At 40.2% G+C, this 18,696-nt stretch overlaps 1 protein-coding gene across 2 annotated transcripts in view; it reads right to left on the reverse strand.

The window, feature by feature from the left end:
- Positions 1-18,696, reverse strand: part of LOC116974315 (septin-11-like) — a 30,953-nt gene that overhangs the window by 2,036 nt on the left and 10,221 nt on the right. Inside the window, exons 3-10 of one of the 2 annotated variants that reach the window (XM_033022648.1) lie at positions 17,832-18,027; positions 16,308-16,494; positions 13,959-14,120; positions 13,500-13,596; positions 11,999-12,167; positions 10,979-11,111; positions 7,199-7,389; positions 5,189-5,223 (exon numbers count right to left, since the gene is read on the reverse strand). In XM_033022648.1, coding sequence (XP_032878539.1) covers positions 5,217-5,223; positions 7,199-7,389; positions 10,979-11,111; positions 11,999-12,167; positions 13,500-13,596; positions 13,959-14,120; positions 16,308-16,494; positions 17,832-18,027 — 1,142 coding nt within the window. In that variant the 3' untranslated portion in view covers positions 5,189-5,216. Of the gene's footprint in view, positions 1-5,188; positions 5,224-7,194; positions 7,390-10,978; positions 11,112-11,998; positions 12,168-13,499; positions 13,597-13,958; positions 14,121-16,307; positions 16,495-17,831; positions 18,028-18,696 lie in introns of both variants that reach the window. The other variant, XM_033022649.1, reaches the window with a different exon arrangement.

Consider the following 18,696-nt stretch of genomic DNA (forward strand, 5'->3'; position numbering starts at 1 on the left):
AAAGATCCGTGTAGGAATGGGAAGGAGAATTAAAGTGTCCAGCAACCGGGAGATCAGGTTGGTTAAGCGGGCTGAGCGAAGGAGTTCCGCAAAACAATCGCCCAATCTGCGTTTGATCTCACCGATGTATAAAAGTTCACATCTTAAACAACAAATACAGTAGATGAGGTTGGAGGAGGTGCAAGTGAACCTCTGCCCAACCTGAAAGGACAGTCGAGGGAGGAGGTATAACGACAGGTGTTGTATCTTCTGCGGTTGCAAGGGAAGGTACCTGGGGAGAGGGTGGTTTGGTTGGGAAGGGATGAATTAACCAGGGAGTTGTAGAGGGAACGGTCTCTGCGGAAGGCGGAAAGGGGTGGAGATGGGAAAATGTGGCAAGTGATGGGATCCCATTGGAAGTAGCGGAAATTTCGGAGGATTGTGTTGTATGCGACCGCTGATCGGGTGGAAGGCAAGTACTTACTAGCCACACCACTAGCCACATTTTCCCATTTACACCCCTTTCCTTCTTCCAGAGACTGTTCCCTCCGCAACTCCCTGGTTAACGCATCCTTTCCCACCCCCCTCCCCGGGTACCTTCCGCTGCAACCGCAGAAGATGCAACACCTGTCGCTATACCTCCTCCCTCTACAGTCCTTTTAGGTTAGGCAGAGGTTCACTTGCTCCTCCTCCAACCTCATCTACTGTATCCATTGTTTAAGATGTGGACCCTTGTGCAGTGCCCTCTGTAATGTTTAGGACAAAGGCACAGCACATCATTTAGTTATTTGCCTCTGTACTCCACAATTTGAGATTTGCAATAGAAAAAAAATCACATATTTAAAGTGCAAATTGTCAGATTTTAATAATTTTGTTATGTTTTTCATATATTTTTATACATTTTGGTTTCACCATGTAGAAATTAGAGTAGTGTTTATACCTAGACCCCCATTTCAGGGCACCATAATGTTTGGGACAAAAAGCCATCATATAAAGTGCATTGTCAGATTTAAATAAAGGCCATTTTGGTTTCACCATGTAGAAATTACAGCAGTGTTTATACCTAGTCCCCCCATTTCAGGGCACCATGTTTGGGTCACAGCAATGTCATGTAAATGAAAGTAGTCATGTTGCGTATTTTGTTGCATATCCTTTGCATGCAATGACTGCTTGAAGTCTGCGATTCATTGACATCACCAGTTGCTGGGTGTCTGGTGATGCTCTGCCAGGCCTGTATTGCAGCCATCTTTAGCTTAGCTTGTTTTGGGCCTAGTCCCCTTTAGTTTTCTCTTCAGCATATAAAAGGCATGCTCAATTGGATTCAGATCGGGTGATTGACTTGGCCACTCAAGTATTGACCATTTTTTAGCTTTGAAAAACTCCTTTGTTGCTTTAGCAGTATGTTTGGGATCATTGTCTTGCTGTAGAATGAAGCGCCGGCCAATGTGTTTTGAGGCATTTGTTTGAACTTGAGCAGATAGGATGTGTCTATACACTTCAGAATTCATTATGCTACTACCATCAGCAGTTGTATCATCAATGAAGATAAGTGAACCAGTACCTTCAGCAGCCATACATGCCCAGGCCATAACACCCCACCACCGTGTTGCATAGATGATGTGGTATGCTTTGTATCTTGGACAGTTCCTTCTCTCCTCCATACTTTGCTCTTGCCTTCACTCTGATATAAGTCAATCTTCGTCTCATCTGTCCACAAGACCTGTTTCCAGAACTGTGGTTGCTCTTTTAAGTACTTCTTGGCAAACTAACGTGGCCATCCTATCTTTGCAGCTAACCAGCTGTTTGCATCTTGCAGTGTTCCTGATCTGTCGGACCAGTGTTTGGGAACTTTTCGTTATTATCTAGAATTCTTGTCATCAACTGTGGAGTTCTTCCTTGGCCTGCCAGTCCCTTTGCGATTAGTAAGCTCACCAGTGCTCTTTCTTCTTAATGATGTTCCAAACAGTTGATTTTGGTAAGCCTAAGGTTTGGCTGATGTCTCTAACAGTTTTATTCTTGTTTCTCAATCCCATAATGGCTTATTTGACTTTCATTGGCACAACTTTGGTCCTCATGTTGATCAACAGCAATAAACGTTTCCAAAGGTGATGGGAAGACTGGAGGAAAGACTAGGTGCTGAGAGCTCTCTCATACCTGCATTAACACACCTGAGAATTACCAACGTCTGTGAAGCCATGTGTCCCAAACATTATGGTGCCCTGAAATGGGGGGACTATGTATAAACACAGCTGTAATTTCTACATGGCGAAATTAAAATGTATGATGGCCTTTAATAAAATCTGACAAAGTGCACGAACCACGTGATTTTTTACGATTACAAATCTCAAATTGTGGAGTACAGAGGCAAATAAATAAATGACGGGTCTTTGTCCCAAACATTATGGAGGGCCCTGTACATTGTCGAGACCAAACGCAGACTGGCCGATCGTTTCACGGAACACCTTCCCTCAGGCCGCGTGAACCAACCTGATCTCCCGGTTGCTGGACACATTAATTCTCCTTCTCATTCCTACACAGAACTTTCGGTGCTCTGTCTCGTCAGAGTGCGGCTAAACGCAAATTTGAGGAACAGCATCTCATGTTTTGCTTGGGCAGCTTACAACCCAGTGGTATGAATATTGATTTCTCTCACCAGGTAATCCCGGCATTCCCCCTCCCCACCCAAGTCGCGCTAGCTTCTAATTTTCACCCTACAAGCCGTCCGTTTAATTCACTTTTTTTTGTAGTTCTAGTGAGTCCTGTGTTTTGTTTGGGGGAGAAATAGACTTTTTATTGTGGGGGGAAGGGGGTAACTATATTTCTAGGTCCCTACCTGGTCGGTGAGGCAGCTTTTTCTCCGGGCTGCCCTGTCGACCCGTCCTCGTGGCCTACCAGCGGGCGTGGAGCGCCGTTTCCTGGCGGGGACCGCCCAGCACCTCGGCTTCGGTGGCGGCACAGCGCTGGAGCGCTATCGCGGAGCGGGCTATGCCTTGCCTGGGTCGCCGCGCTGGATCGACGCGCTGGAGCTCCGGTGAGCTGTGACCGCCGAGTTCAACACCTCCGGGCTGCGGGGCTGCGTAGCGGAGCGGGCGGCGCCGACTTCAACATCGGGAGCCTGGGAGCTCCAAACCGGCGCGGCCTTGTCGGCTTCGGAAGCCGCGGTCTCCGGTAAGGAAGCGGCCGTTCCAGGTGGCCCAGCCGCTGAGAGGACTCTCCCGACGCCGGGGCAACAGCACCCGGCGAGAACGGCCAGGAACATCAGGCCTCCGTAGAGGCAATAGCGGAGGCCTCAATAGGCCTGACTTTGGGAGAACTGGGGATGGGGACTGGACATTGTGCCTTCCCCCACAGTGGTAACCATTGTGGGGGGATGATTTTTGTGTGTAAGTGATTATTTTAGTTTGTGTCCAAGATGGCTGTCGGAAGGGAGAGTGTACGCTGGCGCGGTTTAGCTGCCGCTGCTCTCTCTTCACATTGTTTTTTATTTTTCTTTGTCTTTGGATCGAATTCTGTCTTTAATTTGTGTATTGGTGATGTCTTTATTATTTATTTTACTCCGATTATATGTTTTTTTACTCTTGTTAATTCTGTAAGGTGTCCTTGAGACTTTTGAAAGGCGCCCACAAATAAAATTTATTATTATTATTATTATAATTTCCTTTATCATCGTTATTTTTTTGCATACATTTCATTCATTGTTCTTTATCTCTCCACATCACCGTCTATATCACTCCTTTCCCTTATCCCTAACCAGTCTAAAGAAGGGACTTGACCCGAAACGTCACCTTCTCTCCAGAAATGCTGCCTGTCCTGCTGAGTTACTCCAGCTTTTTTGTGTCTATCTTCGGTTTAAACCAGCATATGCAGTGTTCCTTCTTACACATCTAACACAATCAACCAGGCTTAAGAAAATTACAATGCATTTAAATATTCACTTTAAGGCCAATTAAGTTTACAATCCTCACTTGTTATTGCAGTATCACGGTCTTTCAACTCGTAGAAAAAAATAAGAGACAGGAATATGAAGAAATTGTGAGAATTCTGCATCTTAAATGCATTACACTTAGAGGTCATAACAGAGCATGGTAAATATGAATGCCAAGGTGCCTTCCAAAAATTATTATTTGATTGTGTTTCTTGGGGGGGGAGGGGGGGGGGGGGAAAGAGAGGAACTGGGTCAAATGGAGAAAAAAGTTATAGCGTGCCTTATATCTAAATTAATTCTAATATTATGTTCCAATGTTAACTTTTTCTCTACCTTTTAAAAAAAAAACAAGACTTTAACCAGCACGAATTAGCTATTTGTGTACTATAAAATAACATGCTTGAATTTGTTAAGGAGTATTGAAACCGATATTTTTGATTCATACACAAAATCCTTTTCCCTGTGTATGCAATCTATTTTGCTATTTTCTATATGTGCGTCATAAGACTGCTAATAGTTTCCTTGTGTTTTTATCTTTAACAAGCCGACAAATACAAAAGGACTTTGGAAAAGGGTCACGGAGAAGAAAATAATTTCAAAATAGTGCTTCGAGTGAAAATTTATTATGCAAACAAACACACATCCCACAGATAAAGTAGTACAAAGACCCCATGTTTTCTGGTGAGCTTGAGACAAAGGACGAGACAGCTGTAAAGTCAGTTCAAGATTTAATCAATGCAATGCCCTCTTGAAGGCAGTGGAGATCCAAGTGTTATTGAGAATAAACCCAGGAAAATTATAAACACCTGGGCCAATATGAATCTTTCATTCAATATCACACATTACCCAAGCTTAAATGTTCTTACTGTCTCATACAAAGTGATTTTTGTTTCTATGTTCACTTTCAAATTAGGTATTTTTTGAAGTCTAAACATTTTGGGACATTCAGAATTGGTAATTTTGTTGTGATGGAAGGAATTCTCTTGTAAACTGTAACTACCACGTTTTTTGAATTTCATTTACCCCCACAACAGCTCAGTTAAAAGGCATTATATTCAGATGCTCATGACTGCTAGTCATTCACACATAAAATGGGTATTATTTGGAAACAAAGAAGATATACTCAAAAAGTTTAAATTTTCACATGGCAGCCAATCAGTACAGAATGCAAAGGGAGGTTATATCGCGAGAAAGAGCATGTTAAACATGTATTTGACATTCACATTAATTTTCACAAATGCATTTGTAAAATTCAAAGAAAAAAACTTTTTTGAGTTTACTTACTATATAAAGTGAGGTGCAGCATCAAAAATTAATAACTGGAAAATATCAATGCAAGAAACATTATCAGCGAGATATAGTTTGATATATTGACTTTTGATCCCATGCAGATTAAGAAAATCCATAAAGATAAAAACCACTAAATATATTTTCAGTGTTAATGCCAGAAATTAATGAATTCACAGATTAATATATTTAATATTTTATATGATGCAGTACTAATCAAATCTGCTGGCTGTCAGAGCATTCCAATCAATTCCATTCCCTCTTATTTCCCTAATTCTCCTGCCACCCACCCACAAGGTAGATTGTGGGAGGAAACTCAAGAACCTGGAAGAAATCAACATGGTCACAGGGAAAATGTGCAACTCCACGTGGATTACACCCAAGGTCAGGATCAAACCAGAAGTTGAGTGGCAGTAAGAATAGCGGTTGCATCACTGTGCTGCCTGTACTCAGTTTTTATGTGTGGACTGAAGTTTTCAACATCAAATTAGCTTCATTGCAACCCCCACCAGCCATATATGGCTCAACAGTCCTTCAATTCCACAGTGAAGCCCTGACCCCATCTTCTGTTGCTACAACCCTTCTAGTGAACTCCAGAACCATCAGCTTCTACCCCACTCAGTTGCTTCTTCCGCTCATGTTAGTTTATAAACTAGGGCAAGTAGGGGTGAGGGGTGAGGGAAAAGGAGGTGCATGATAATGGTGAAAAATAAACAGTTGCTGGAAATCTGAACAAACAAAGGAGAATGCTGGAAGCACTCAGGAAATCCAGACATATATGACAGGTTGTTTTCTCTGTAACATCGGAGATTGGAGGGGATACTTGATAGAAGTATATAAAATTAAGAGAGGCATAGATAGGGTATGCATAGATATAATGTGTAAGAAGGAACAGCAGATGCTGGCTTAAACCGAAGGTGGACACAAAATGCTAGAGTAACTCAGCGGAACAGGCAGCATCTCTGGAGAGGAGTGACATTTCGGGTCGAGACCCTTCTTCAGACTGAAACTTCACCCATTCCTTCTCTCCAGAGATGCTGCATGCATAGATATTTTTTTCAACAGGATGGAAATATCAAATACTGGAGGCCATAGCTTTAAGGTGAGAGGGAAAAGATTAAAAAAGATGTGCGGCGCAAGTTGTGTGTTTCTTTTTCCAGAGGGTGATGAGTGCCTGATGCTGCTGAGGAGACATGGAGAGGCAGGTACGATAGTGGCATTTAAGAGACTTCTGATTAGGCACATGATGCACAGGGAGTGTAAGGATAAGGTTCATGTGTTGGTAGGTAAGAGCTGGTCTTGGCATCATGTCCAACACAGACATTGTGGGTCACGAGGCCTTTTCCCATTTTATGTTCTATTACACCAAGTAGGACCCGTAGGGTCCCTTCCCCTCAACTTTGCGGGGGGGGGGGGGGAGCCTGCGGCATCACACGCACACTAACCACCCCCAACACACTCACACTAATCCCCACCTTGATATTATATTAATATTATAATATTAATTAAGAGAGACAGAAGGAACTTTTTCTTCTTCGTGCGTATGGCATGCACAGCCTAAAGTAAGACTTGTTCTGTTTGATCTTCCGTTTGTGCACACCAGGTAGATTGCATTCGTCGAAACAGGGTGGACCACATGAAGGTTGCAATTTCTCACCCACAGAAGGAACAAATTGGAGGAACAGCACCTTTAATTTCTCTCGGGCAGTTTACAACCCAGGATTTAAACGTTGATTTATTTAATTTCAAGTAATGCTTTCATTCACTCCTTTCACCCATCCCACGCCCTATCCACTCACGCATAGCCCCCAACTGCGCAGGTGTGGCTAGAGGGAAGGGAAGGGGGATAGAGAGGGAGAGGGAGGGGAGTGAAAGACCACTTCCTAGAACAGTTCTGCCGAAAATTTGAGCCTTTTTGTGTAGTTTAAAAGGAAAATAATTTCCATTTTTTATGCAAATATTAAAAAAAATTAATAAAAACCTTTCAGTTTACAAATCTATACCTACTGTTTGCGGTCCTTATCTTTCTTCAGATTCATTTGCGGTGTAGTCTGGAATGCCTGGCTTTGTAGTAACTCAGCTGCAGCCTTCCTCTTATTAAATATGCTCATCTCTTCATCCAAGTGTGATTTTTTCTCATCTAATTTCTTTCTCTCATCTTGATGCATTTTCTTCAATTGTTCAAATTTATCTTGCAACTGCCAAAAGGTTTTTTTAAATGATCATTAAACTCACTCACCACAAGATGGCAGCAAATCCCAGTATAAAGCGCACACAATATTCCTTGCACCAAGCATCGTTCAATTCAGGCCTTCAGGTTTTGTCTGCTGCTCTATGTGATCTGTGCATATTGAGTTCCAGTACCCAACCTACCCATGCTTAGTTTATGAAATTGCTTTTATCCCTCAAATGAAATAAAAAATAAAGCTTGCAATATAATTTACAGTGCCCTTCATAATGTTTGGGACAGACCCATCATTTATTTATTTTCCTCCGTACTCCAAAATTTGAGATTTGTAATACAAAAAAATCACATGTGGTTAAAGTGCACATTGTCAGATTTTAATAAAGGCAATTTTTATACATTTTGGTCTCACCATGTAGAAATTATAGCAGTGTTTATACATAGTTCCCCCCCATTTCAGGGCGCCATAATGTTCGGGTCACAGCAATGTCATGTAAATGAAAGTAGTCATGTTCAGTATTTTGTTGCATATCCTTTGCATGCAATGACTGCTTGAAATCTGTGATTCGTGGACAGGTCTGTATTACAGCCATCTTTAGCTTATGCTTGTTTTGGGGGCTAGTCCCCTTCAGTTTTCTCGTCTGCATATAAAAAGCATGCTCAAAACGGGTTCAGATCGGGTGATTGGCCACTCAAGAATTTACCATTTTTTAGCTTTGAAAAATTTCTTTGTTTCTTTAGCAGTATGTTTGGGATCATTAGGTACACAAAAATGCTGAAGAAACTCAACGGGTGCAGCAGCATCTATGGAGCGAAGGAAATAGGCAACGTTTCGGGCCGAAACCCTTCTTCAGACTCATTGTCTTGCTGTGGAATGAACCGCCAGCCAATGAGTTTTGAGGCATTTATTTGAACTTGAGCAAATAGGATGTGTCTATACACTTCAGAATTCATTCTGCTACTACCATCAGCAGTGGTATCATCAATGAAGATAAGTGAGCCAGTACCATAACACCCCCTCCACCATGTTTCACAGATGAGGTGGTATGCTTTAGATCTTGGGCAGTTCCTTCTCTCCTCCATCCTTTGCTTTGCCATCACTCTGATATACTGTATTTCCCGGCAATGAAGACACTATTTTTTACCCTGAAATAAGGCCCGAAAATTTACCTGCGTCTTGGAAGCCATAGGTTAGCTTGTTAGCCAAGAAAGATAGTCTTGGGTCAAATCGCTTTTAAAACATGGGGGGGTGGGGGGTGGGGGAAGGGACAGAATACTGGGGTCGGCAACCTACGTCCTGGATCCGTCCCGTATCCCGAACTCATCCGGCCGGCAGGTGTATTTTTTTTCAATTAGTTTCACAACCTGAGAACTGCAGCCAGTCTCGGGGCACGCAGGCGACCTGGGCGCTACAGCCAATCCTGGGGCAGGTGGGCTGACCTAGGAAGGGCAGCCAGTCTCGGGGCATGCAGGCGACCTGGGAACTGCAGCGAGACCTGGGGCAAGCGAGCCGATCTGGGAACTGCAGCCATTCACGGGGCACGGAGCCGACCTGGGTGTCACAGCCAGACCTGGAGCAAGCGAGCCGACCTGGGCGCTTCAGCCAGACCCGTGGCACGCAGGCGATCTGGGAACTGCAGCCATTCCCGGGGCCCGCAGCCGACCTGGGAACTGCAGCCAGACCTGGGGCAAGCGAGCGACCTGGGGCAAGCGAGCCAACCTGGGCGCAATAGCCAGACCTGCGGCATGCGAGCCGACCTCGGGGCCCATGATTGGGGATCATTCCAGCAACTCACTCAGTAGCTCGGGTGGCTGTGAGTGGCCGCTGGGACCGGACAGCGGAACAGGCCGCCACCTCAGCGCTTTCTGCTGGCCCACCCGCCCACCAGCCAGCCACGGTGACCTTCGGCACAGGCGCAACTGGTGGAGGTGGTAGTTGGTGGGTAGCTACTGGACGGAAGACTAGCTGCTCCGTCCCGGGCTCTCTCTCTCTCCCCATTATGTGATTATAGTGCCCTGAAATGGGGGGACTATGTATAAACACAGCTGTAATTCTACATGGTGAAAGCAAAATATATATAAAATACCCTTTAATAAAATCTGAAAATGTGCACTTTAACCACATGTGATTTTTTTATTACAAATCTCAAATAAATAAATGATGGTTCTTTGTCCCAAACATTATGTAGGGCACTGTGCACCATCTAAATGTTAGAGCTAGGTTTAAAAACCAAAGCTCAATATATATATTTAATACAACTCTAATACAAAGCTCTTTACTGAAATTAATCAGGAACAATAACCAGAAATGGGGAATTCAACACTACACCAACAGGTAAAGTATAGTAATAATTTACTCAATGCCTATTTATGGAGAAAATTTGGTTTATTGTCTTCTTCAATTAAACCTTGCATTATCATGTTAGCTTTAACCTCATAAACATGAGCTCATGAAGGAACACCCCATTATTCTTTGCTCACAAATGCAATTAATTTGCAAGCACTAATAGCAGATAGCACGTATAGCAGAATCCACCATCTCTAAACACCACCAGTGATCTTGTGTCCATCACTTTTAGGATAGGGAATTCCAGAGATTTACTAGCATCTGAAAACTGACATTAATTGGCTTTTTTGTTGTTGCAATGATCACTCCCAGTCGAGCATTGCATCTGCTATATTGCAATTTCCATTTGCTGCAATTTTCTCACTGGTTACAAAAAGTTCAAAGTTTTTAAATTCCAGTCAAACATTAATTTTTTTTTTAAATACAGTGTGTTTTTACGCCATTTGAGAGCATGTAGCTAGATCAAATTCAACATGTCTTTGCAATAGTTCTGTCTTTACTCTTACCTAGCAATTGTTCTGTCACAGTGCTTTCACAACAACATTCGGCAGGGTATTAAGAACTGTGCAATTAGTTGATTTTGTTGTCAGCACGCAGACTTCGTCTTAACAGGTTGTGGGGTGGAGGAAATGTGTGCAGCAAAAATACAGTAAAAATAACTATTAATTATGAGTAATGCTTATACGTGCAGATTAATCATTTGTTTCAACACAATCTATTCCACAAAGTAGAGAATGGTTGTTATTGAATAGAAACTGCTAAAAGCCCTGTCCCACGGTACGAGTTCATTCCAAGAGTTCTCCCGAGTTCGCCCTGATTCGAACTTGGAGATTTACGGTAATAGCCACTCGTCGGTACTCGGGGCTCTCGTGGACATTTTTCAACATGTTGAAAAATCTTCACGAGTCTTCCCGTGCTTACCTGCCGTTAGCGAGTCTTCCAGAGTACCTGCCGTTAGCGGTACGAGCCGCTAAGAGACGTCCCCAAGGTCTGACGTAGCCGCTACGTTCATTCTCCGTGCTTACCACGAGTTTGATTTTTTTTTTTTAACTCGGGAGAGCTCTTGGAATTAACTCGTAACGTGGGACAGGGCTATAACTCCATACAATGCTTACTCTGCACCTTTTAACAGACTGTTCTGCCAACTATTCATTGCCACTTAAATTAGCTGCTTGGATTTCACCTTGACTCCTGCATGATGTGCAAATAAAGTTTGAGCAAGGATGAATAGCAAAGTAATCAAATCTTTCAGTACCTCCTTCTCTGCCTCTTTTAGTTGAGTTTCTTTTTCTTTAACTCTCATCACAAACATTTGCCTCATTTCCTCCTCTTTTCTGTGAAGCTCACCAAGAAACTCATTCCTCTTGGCTTCATATGTTTCTTGAAGGCTGGAAGAAAGTTATGTAAATTAATCCCCAAAACAGAGACAAACCATATACCATAAACCACAAAGACTACAACCTTAACACAAACATGCTGATATTACTAATTATATTCCCAAATATTTCATGACTCCCTATATATCTATTCAATGTTTTTATATTTATAAAAACCATTAATAAAAAAACACATACATTAATGTTAAGCATATGAGCGACTCAAAGGTTAAAACAAGTGTGGATGCTGGAGATCGTCCATTTCAGCAAATACTGAAAATTTAGAGGGGTGGGCATCTGAGATTGTCAGCGCCAGAGACCAGCTTCAATCTTGATTTCAGGTGCTGACTGTGTGGAGTGCAGGGGTTTCTTCCAAGTAGTCTAGTTTCCTCATCCAAACACGTGCTGGTTTTTAGGTTAATTGGCCATTGTAAATTGACCTTTGTGCATTGGCAAGTAGTAGAATCTAAGGGAAGTTTATGAAAATGCGGGGACAATAAAATAAAGGGATTAATGTAGGATTAGTGTAAATGGGTCCACACTGACTAGCGATCATCCCATACACTAGCACTATCTTACACACTAGGGTCAATTTACAAAAGGCAATTAACCCTCAAATTTGTAAATCTTTGGAACATGGGAGCACTCAGAGGAGAATGTACAAACTCCGTAGAGACCGCACCTATAGTCAGGAACAAACCAGGGTCTCTGGAACTATTATGCAGCAACTCTACCGCTGCTCCGCCCCGAAGTGAATTAATTAGTCCTAACAAGTGGAACATAGAAATAATGAATGAGGATGTTGTGATTAACTGCAATCGAGGTGACAGAAAATTTGAGAAAAAATGTACAATGGTCACAATATCTTGCTGAACCATACTTTTCAATGTTATTTTTACCTGACTGGCTTATTATTTGGATCTGTATCTTTGAATCCCATCTCTTCTAATTTGCAACGACGATAGAGCTCATAGTGCCTGGTGTGGGTCTGTTCTCTCAGGTCTTCCATGTTCACACAAACAAGCATCTCTCGCAGCTTCACAAAGTCACTGTGATTCTCATTTTCCACTAAAAACAAATTTTTACTGTTAATTCGGAGTTGGAAAAAATTCTTGGAAGTAACAATTATATTGGGAACATAAAAGCTATTATTCATTTTAAAAACTCATCGCCACAACAAAGATTAATTTCATCTAATAAAAATTAAGAAAAACCACAAATTCAAAGAATGATCCAACTAATTATGTTTTATATTTAATACATCAATTGGAGATTTAAAATACCAAACAATATAAAATGTGCAAATGCCATTAAGGATAACTAGTAAAGATTGCATACCTGAACTCCCTTAACTGCTCTCTCCCCATCCCTCTCTCCATAGCCCAAAGTTGCAATTACAATTCAGCAAATTGTTTTCACTGCGTAAAATGTGTGCAATGAAATCAAATATAAGTGGGGCGATTGCTTTGCAGAACATTTACAAGCTGCATGCCAATCCTCAAGCTTTTTGTCACTTATCAATCTCACATTTTACTCCCACTATGACTTCTGGCTCCTACCCGATTCTAATTTAATCTGTAACTTTTCACAATGTTCATGGAAGGTTATCAACCTAAATGTTTCTTTGGCTTCTCTCTCCAGATCTGCTATTAAGCTTGCTGAATATTTCCAGCATTTTTAGGGGGTATTTATTAAAAACTGAAGCACATGTGAAATGTACTGAAGCTTCTTGTATCAGAGAATGTTATTCACTGAACCTCTTTACCTTGGAGGTTGTGGAGATGAGATTATTGGGTGTGTTTACTGATAAAGTAGATATATTTTAGGAAAATTATGAATTAGACTATGGGTGCTGACACAGAAGTAGAGGTGCAGATCAATCATAATCATGTTAAACAGTACAGCAGGCTTGAGGGGCTCCTATTTTTGTACATTATGTTTTCTTATTTCAAACATCACACTGCCACAGTACTTTTGTTTTATTAGTCCAGATTATACCTGCCAGACCACATTCCGTTGAAATGCACTAACATGACAATACCCAAGGACTAGAGTTTAAAGTTAAAATATGGAACATGTGAATGGGTCAGAATTCTTGGCCAATGAATTCTCATGGGAGAATTTTAACAATCTCACAACTAAACTTTGCATCTGGAATAAGTGAAAAATATTTTAAATAAAAGATTAATACTACTATGGAGATTTTGTTCTGTCCATTCCATGTAGACAAATAGTAATTTTTCAAACTCGATCTTATACAATAAGGCTGTTTTATTCATCATATGACCTTTAATAGAGGTGCACTAGAGGAGGTCTGGCAGTTCAGTTGTGAATTTACTCTCTCTAATGCCTAGGATGTATTTGTCAAAACTTTTGAAGAGTGCTTCTTTCTTTTCTTACCTTGTACAACTCCCCAAGGATATTGACGAGCTTTAACCATTTTGTTCCCAACTTTCACTTCCTCTGTACTTCCAATCACAGCAAAAGGTAGATGGCCCTATATTTAAAAAAGTTAAAAATATATATAGAAATACAGAATACCTGGCTATTCTCTATTCGGATTCAGATAACATTATAAATCTTAAATTTAAATTGCTCATCTGCCTGTATACATTTTGTTATGGAACAATGGGAAGTATATGCCTGGAATTTAAAAGAACCATTTAAAGTACATTAAGATTGAATAAATCTGCTCTTTTGACAATAAAAACATTAGTAAGGCAGTGCTGATAGCATGCAGCTATATTTCACCAACTAGTCAAATTAAAAATTCATTCTCAATTTGAAGCTCTACCTTTGGGACAATATTATTTTTTTAACTAATAGTTTGTTTCAACATAGTCTTATTCAATAACTTACATTCATAGTTGAATTAATTTTTGCTACTGTTTCATCATCAATTGGAAACTGATAGATCTGTACACCATTGCTAACCAGTTCACCCATTATTTTGATTTTAAATTTATGAAGTTCATTTTTTGCAATAGTATCAGCCTTTGCAATCACTGGAATGATGTTCACCTACAAGAACAAAAACAAAGCTAGATATTGTAGAGTTGCTTATAAAAGTTCTGCAAGCATAAATTACACAACATTTATATCAAAGAAAATACCATAGAATGAAAATTCACTCTCCATTGAACAAAACTTCAAATGCACACTGCTGCTTGCATTACAAAGTTAAGTGTTAAGGATGCTTCTTATAGGACTTGACAAGGTAGGTAGAGGGATGATGTCTCCCCTAGTAAGGAGATTGAGAATTAGTAACGGTCTGAAAGGGGTTGGCGACTACAGGTGAAGATGAGAAGAAACTTCGTCAATCAAATGGAAGTACATTTTTGAAATTCTGTACCAAGAGGCCATGGAAGCTCAGTGACCAAATGATCAAATGTGTTTCATTAATCACTGGAGTACTGGAAAGGGAAACAAATAAACGAAAGCTAATAAAATTGCACTTTCTAGCATTTTAAGAAAGATGCTCATGCATCAAATTTCACAAAACTGATATTTAATAACATATCAGCAGAACTTCCGTTGATCCAGCTGAAATATATTTAGGGCTTCAGATTTTACCAATGTACGTCTGAAGAGAGTCTGATATCTGCCATAATTTCCAAATCACCAAGTTAATTTTAAGCTAATGCCCCCTGAATTCTAGATTTCCCAGAGATAATACTTTTTATTCCTCATAATGTCACTTAATCATCATAATTCCTTCAATAAAAATCATTCTAATCATTTATCTCAAGAGAACATACATATACCTTCCCTCACAACTTCAATATTAAACACTAAGAAGCAAGATAGTGAACATGAAGTCAATTCTTCAGAAGAGGCAAAGTTAGCATTACTCGAAAGAACAGCCTAAAAACATTCATTTTGCTACAGTGCTCGGACATCTTCACTCTAAAACTGCTAAAAGGAAAAGTGACCTCTGCTTAAGTAAAAGCAACACCCATAAGACAGAGTCCACAGCCCTGTCTTCATCAATCCTCTTGGTGACCTCTTTAAATAAACAAACAGATTTGTGAGATATGTTTCCCACGCACAAAGCTGATTATTACTAATTAGTTCCTGCCTATACAAATGCTGGTTCACAAAGCAGAAAAATCAAGACACTTAAAAATGAAAAACTGTGAAAAATCCATTTTTGCACAAGGCATTTTTCCTCTGAGGAAATAAAAGTATAAAGACCGCATTGTTTTCCAAGTGAACACTTAAACATTAACAATTAAAATAATTTCAAAATCAGTTTCAAATAAAGTGATATACGCTTCTTAATTTTTCCAGTTTAAAATAAAAGAATAAACAGTCCCATTTGAACACAAGCAAAGCAAACACAGTGAACATTAATATAACACACTGCATAAGACTGCTGAACATTAGTCTCATATCTACAATGTTTTGTGCAAAATATGAAGTCAATGCAAAATAGCATTTCTTCATTTAAAAGTTACATTTGCCCATTAGATTATTTTAAAAAGAGTAAAATCTGGGTTATTTTCTACAAATTAACCAGCTGGTACAGCTATCATTCAACATGCATTAAAAACACAAATTATACATTCAAATTCACATTATAATGTGATAGCAGCTGTGATTAGCCAAGTCCAAAATATTTCATATTGTACAAGTCCAATAATACAGCATGCTCAGGAATTTGGTAGTGCTGGGATGGCAGATGGCAGACTTGAAGGCCTGAGCTATCGGGAGAGGTTGGACAGGCTAGGACTGTATTCCTTTGAGCATAGGAGGATGAGAGATGATCTTAGAGGTGTATAAGATCATGAGGGGAATGGATAGGGTAGATGTGCAGAGTCTTTTATCCAGAGTAGGGGAATAGAGGACATGGGTTTAAGGTGAGAGGAAAAAGATTTAATAAGAACCCGAGGGGCAACTTTTTCATACTGGGGGTGGTGGGTATATGGAATGATCAGCCAGAGGAGGTAGTTGAGGTAGAAACTATAACAGAATTTAAAATACATTTGGGCAAGTACATGGATAGGAAAGTTTTAGAGGAATGCCAGCCATATGTGGGCATGTGAGACTGGTGTAGATGGGCACCTTGGTCATCATGGGCAAGCTAGGCGGAATGCTGTACGACTATGGTTTTTCTGAGAAAGCATAAAATGTAAATAATGCATCTTCAGTTACAATCATCAACAAAAAAATTCTGATGCTTATTTAAAAAAAAAAAATTTGACCTACCTTGCTGTCCAGCTTTTTCATTGTCACTAAATCTAATGATTTAAGAGAATGGCCAGTGGGAGAAATGAAGTACAGACATGCATGGATACGGGTGTCATGATAATTGTGCAATGAACGTTTAATCTTCAACTCTTCTTGTAGATAGGCTTCAAACTGTGCATCAATGTAGTCAATGATAGGTTTATAGCTAATGAAAATCCAAAAGCATATGAATGAAAAGAAAGACATGAATATAGTTTATAAATTATTCATCGTATGTATGGTTTGAATATATTAGATTAGATCAGCTTAAATGCCAATATTGGACATTAAATATAGAATCTTTAACTCTTCACACAAACATTCATGTTGTCACTTTTCAGCATAGACAATGAGTGCCAACAAAGTTCTACTTCAACTCGTGGGATTCCCTGACCTACTCAGTGAAGCTGCAGCATTCAGGTTGGCACTTAATATCTCATGTTCATCAACCAAGAGCACACAGAAACCTCTCGAAATGTTGAAAGGAATGCACCACCTCCCTCACGACCTGAACTAGCCTGAAGAGGGTCCCGACTTAAAAAGTATTTTGACAATTTGTCTTCACGGATGCCTGTCCATCTGAGTTCCTCCAGCACTTAGTTTTTTTGCTCTCAGCCACCTCAAAACACACAGTACTGGAATTGAGGCAATTTTTTTCAATCCCAAATTACTTCCAAGAATATTCATTCTTTGAAAACTTAAAAGGACAAGTTAGAATTAGGACATCCAAAGCAGTAACGGCTGGTTAGGAAGGACAGGAAAATTACTAAGCAACTACAAATTTCTTATGATAGATGTTAGAAAAGATGAAAGTTGGAAAATTGTATTAAATAGGCTCTTAATGCACAGGTAACCCAAATACAACATAGATCACCAAGGGAAATAAGGATGGAGGTCAAAGAAGACCTGATCGTTCAGGCTTCCTTAGATATGCATGGTCCAAAAGACTGGCATATTCAATAAAAACAGGACCCCTGGCCTAGACTCTTCCAGTCTTTGGGAACCTACTTACCATGTCTAGTTTCTCTAGTCCAGTTAGAATGTAATAGATTTCTACAAGATACCCTTTCAATCTTCCAAACTTCATTGAATATAGGCCTAACAAAGCCAATTTCTTCTCGTACATTATTCTGGCCATCCCAGAATCTGCCCAGTGAAGAGTGATGCCATGGCAAACACCGCCTCACATGGAGACCAAAAATGCACACATAGCTTCAGAAGCAGTCTCACCAAGCCTTTTCCAGTGTCCTTGTCTTGAGGTGTCTCCCTTCTTCTATAACCAGATAATAATGTATTTTTTCTTCATTTACCCTATTTTTTTTGTATCTACTACTCATTTACTCACTCATCCAATTTGTCTAAATCATGCCTGCTATTCTTTACATCTCACATTCCCCTGACAACTTTGTAGCTCCTGCAAGCTTGGAAATGTGAAATTTGTATTTTCTCATTCAAATCATTGAAATACACTGAAGCCCATGCAAAACATCAATAATCACTTACCTATCTTCTTTATTTATCTGGTCTCCAAAGCCCACTGAATTGACAATGGTAAGTTTTAAACGTGCAGTGCTCTCCTGTAATTCAAAAGTTTGGGCCTTCAATTTTACTTGGTTTTCATAATGTGTTGATTGGCTGCTTTCAAAGCTGGTGTTAAACAATGTATCCATAAGGGTTGACTTTCCAATGCCAGTTTCTCCTAAAATTACAGAACAAAGTAAATAAATATAAACAGATGTTCGAGAACACATTGTTAATAACAAGCCAAAAATTGTATTTCTTAATCTTTGTAAGACTTCAGATTAATTAAGAACTAGAACTTATTGGAACCATAGACTTCTGAGTCTTAATTTCTCATTTTTCAAAATGGTGTTAAAGGAAGCATCAGAAAATGCAATCAATATTTAACAAGAACTTTTAAAAGCCTTAATTACATTCAACTACAAAACCTAAGACAACAAGTTTCAGAATAATTAAACCTTTCCAACGCTTGATTCAGAAAGGGAAAAAAAATCGAATTATATTCACAGAAATAGACTTATTGTGTTTAGAAAAACAGAAATCGGTGGGGGCGCTGCAAGCCGGCAGCCCTGCCAGCAGCGTGTCAGCTTTTTTTTTTTTTTTTAGTGTGTTTAAATGTATGTTTGTAATGTTTCTCTGTGTGTCATGTGTGGGTGGTGGTGTGGGTAAGGGGGAAACCGCTTTGGTCGCCCCCTCCGCTCAGTGTGATAATGTCCCAACGGCTTCTAAGTGGGCAAACCTGTTCACAAGAGGTACAACACCCGGGGACCTTTGCATTCCAAGTTTCCCTCCCTTTCTCACCATCACCCACTTTCTCTCTTCCAGTACCTTTGGTGTAACAATCTGA

This window comes from Amblyraja radiata, chromosome 6, assembly GCF_010909765.2.
Source record: "Amblyraja radiata isolate CabotCenter1 chromosome 6, sAmbRad1.1.pri, whole genome shotgun sequence".
In the NCBI taxonomy this organism is placed as follows: domain Eukaryota; kingdom Metazoa; phylum Chordata; class Chondrichthyes; order Rajiformes; family Rajidae; genus Amblyraja; species Amblyraja radiata.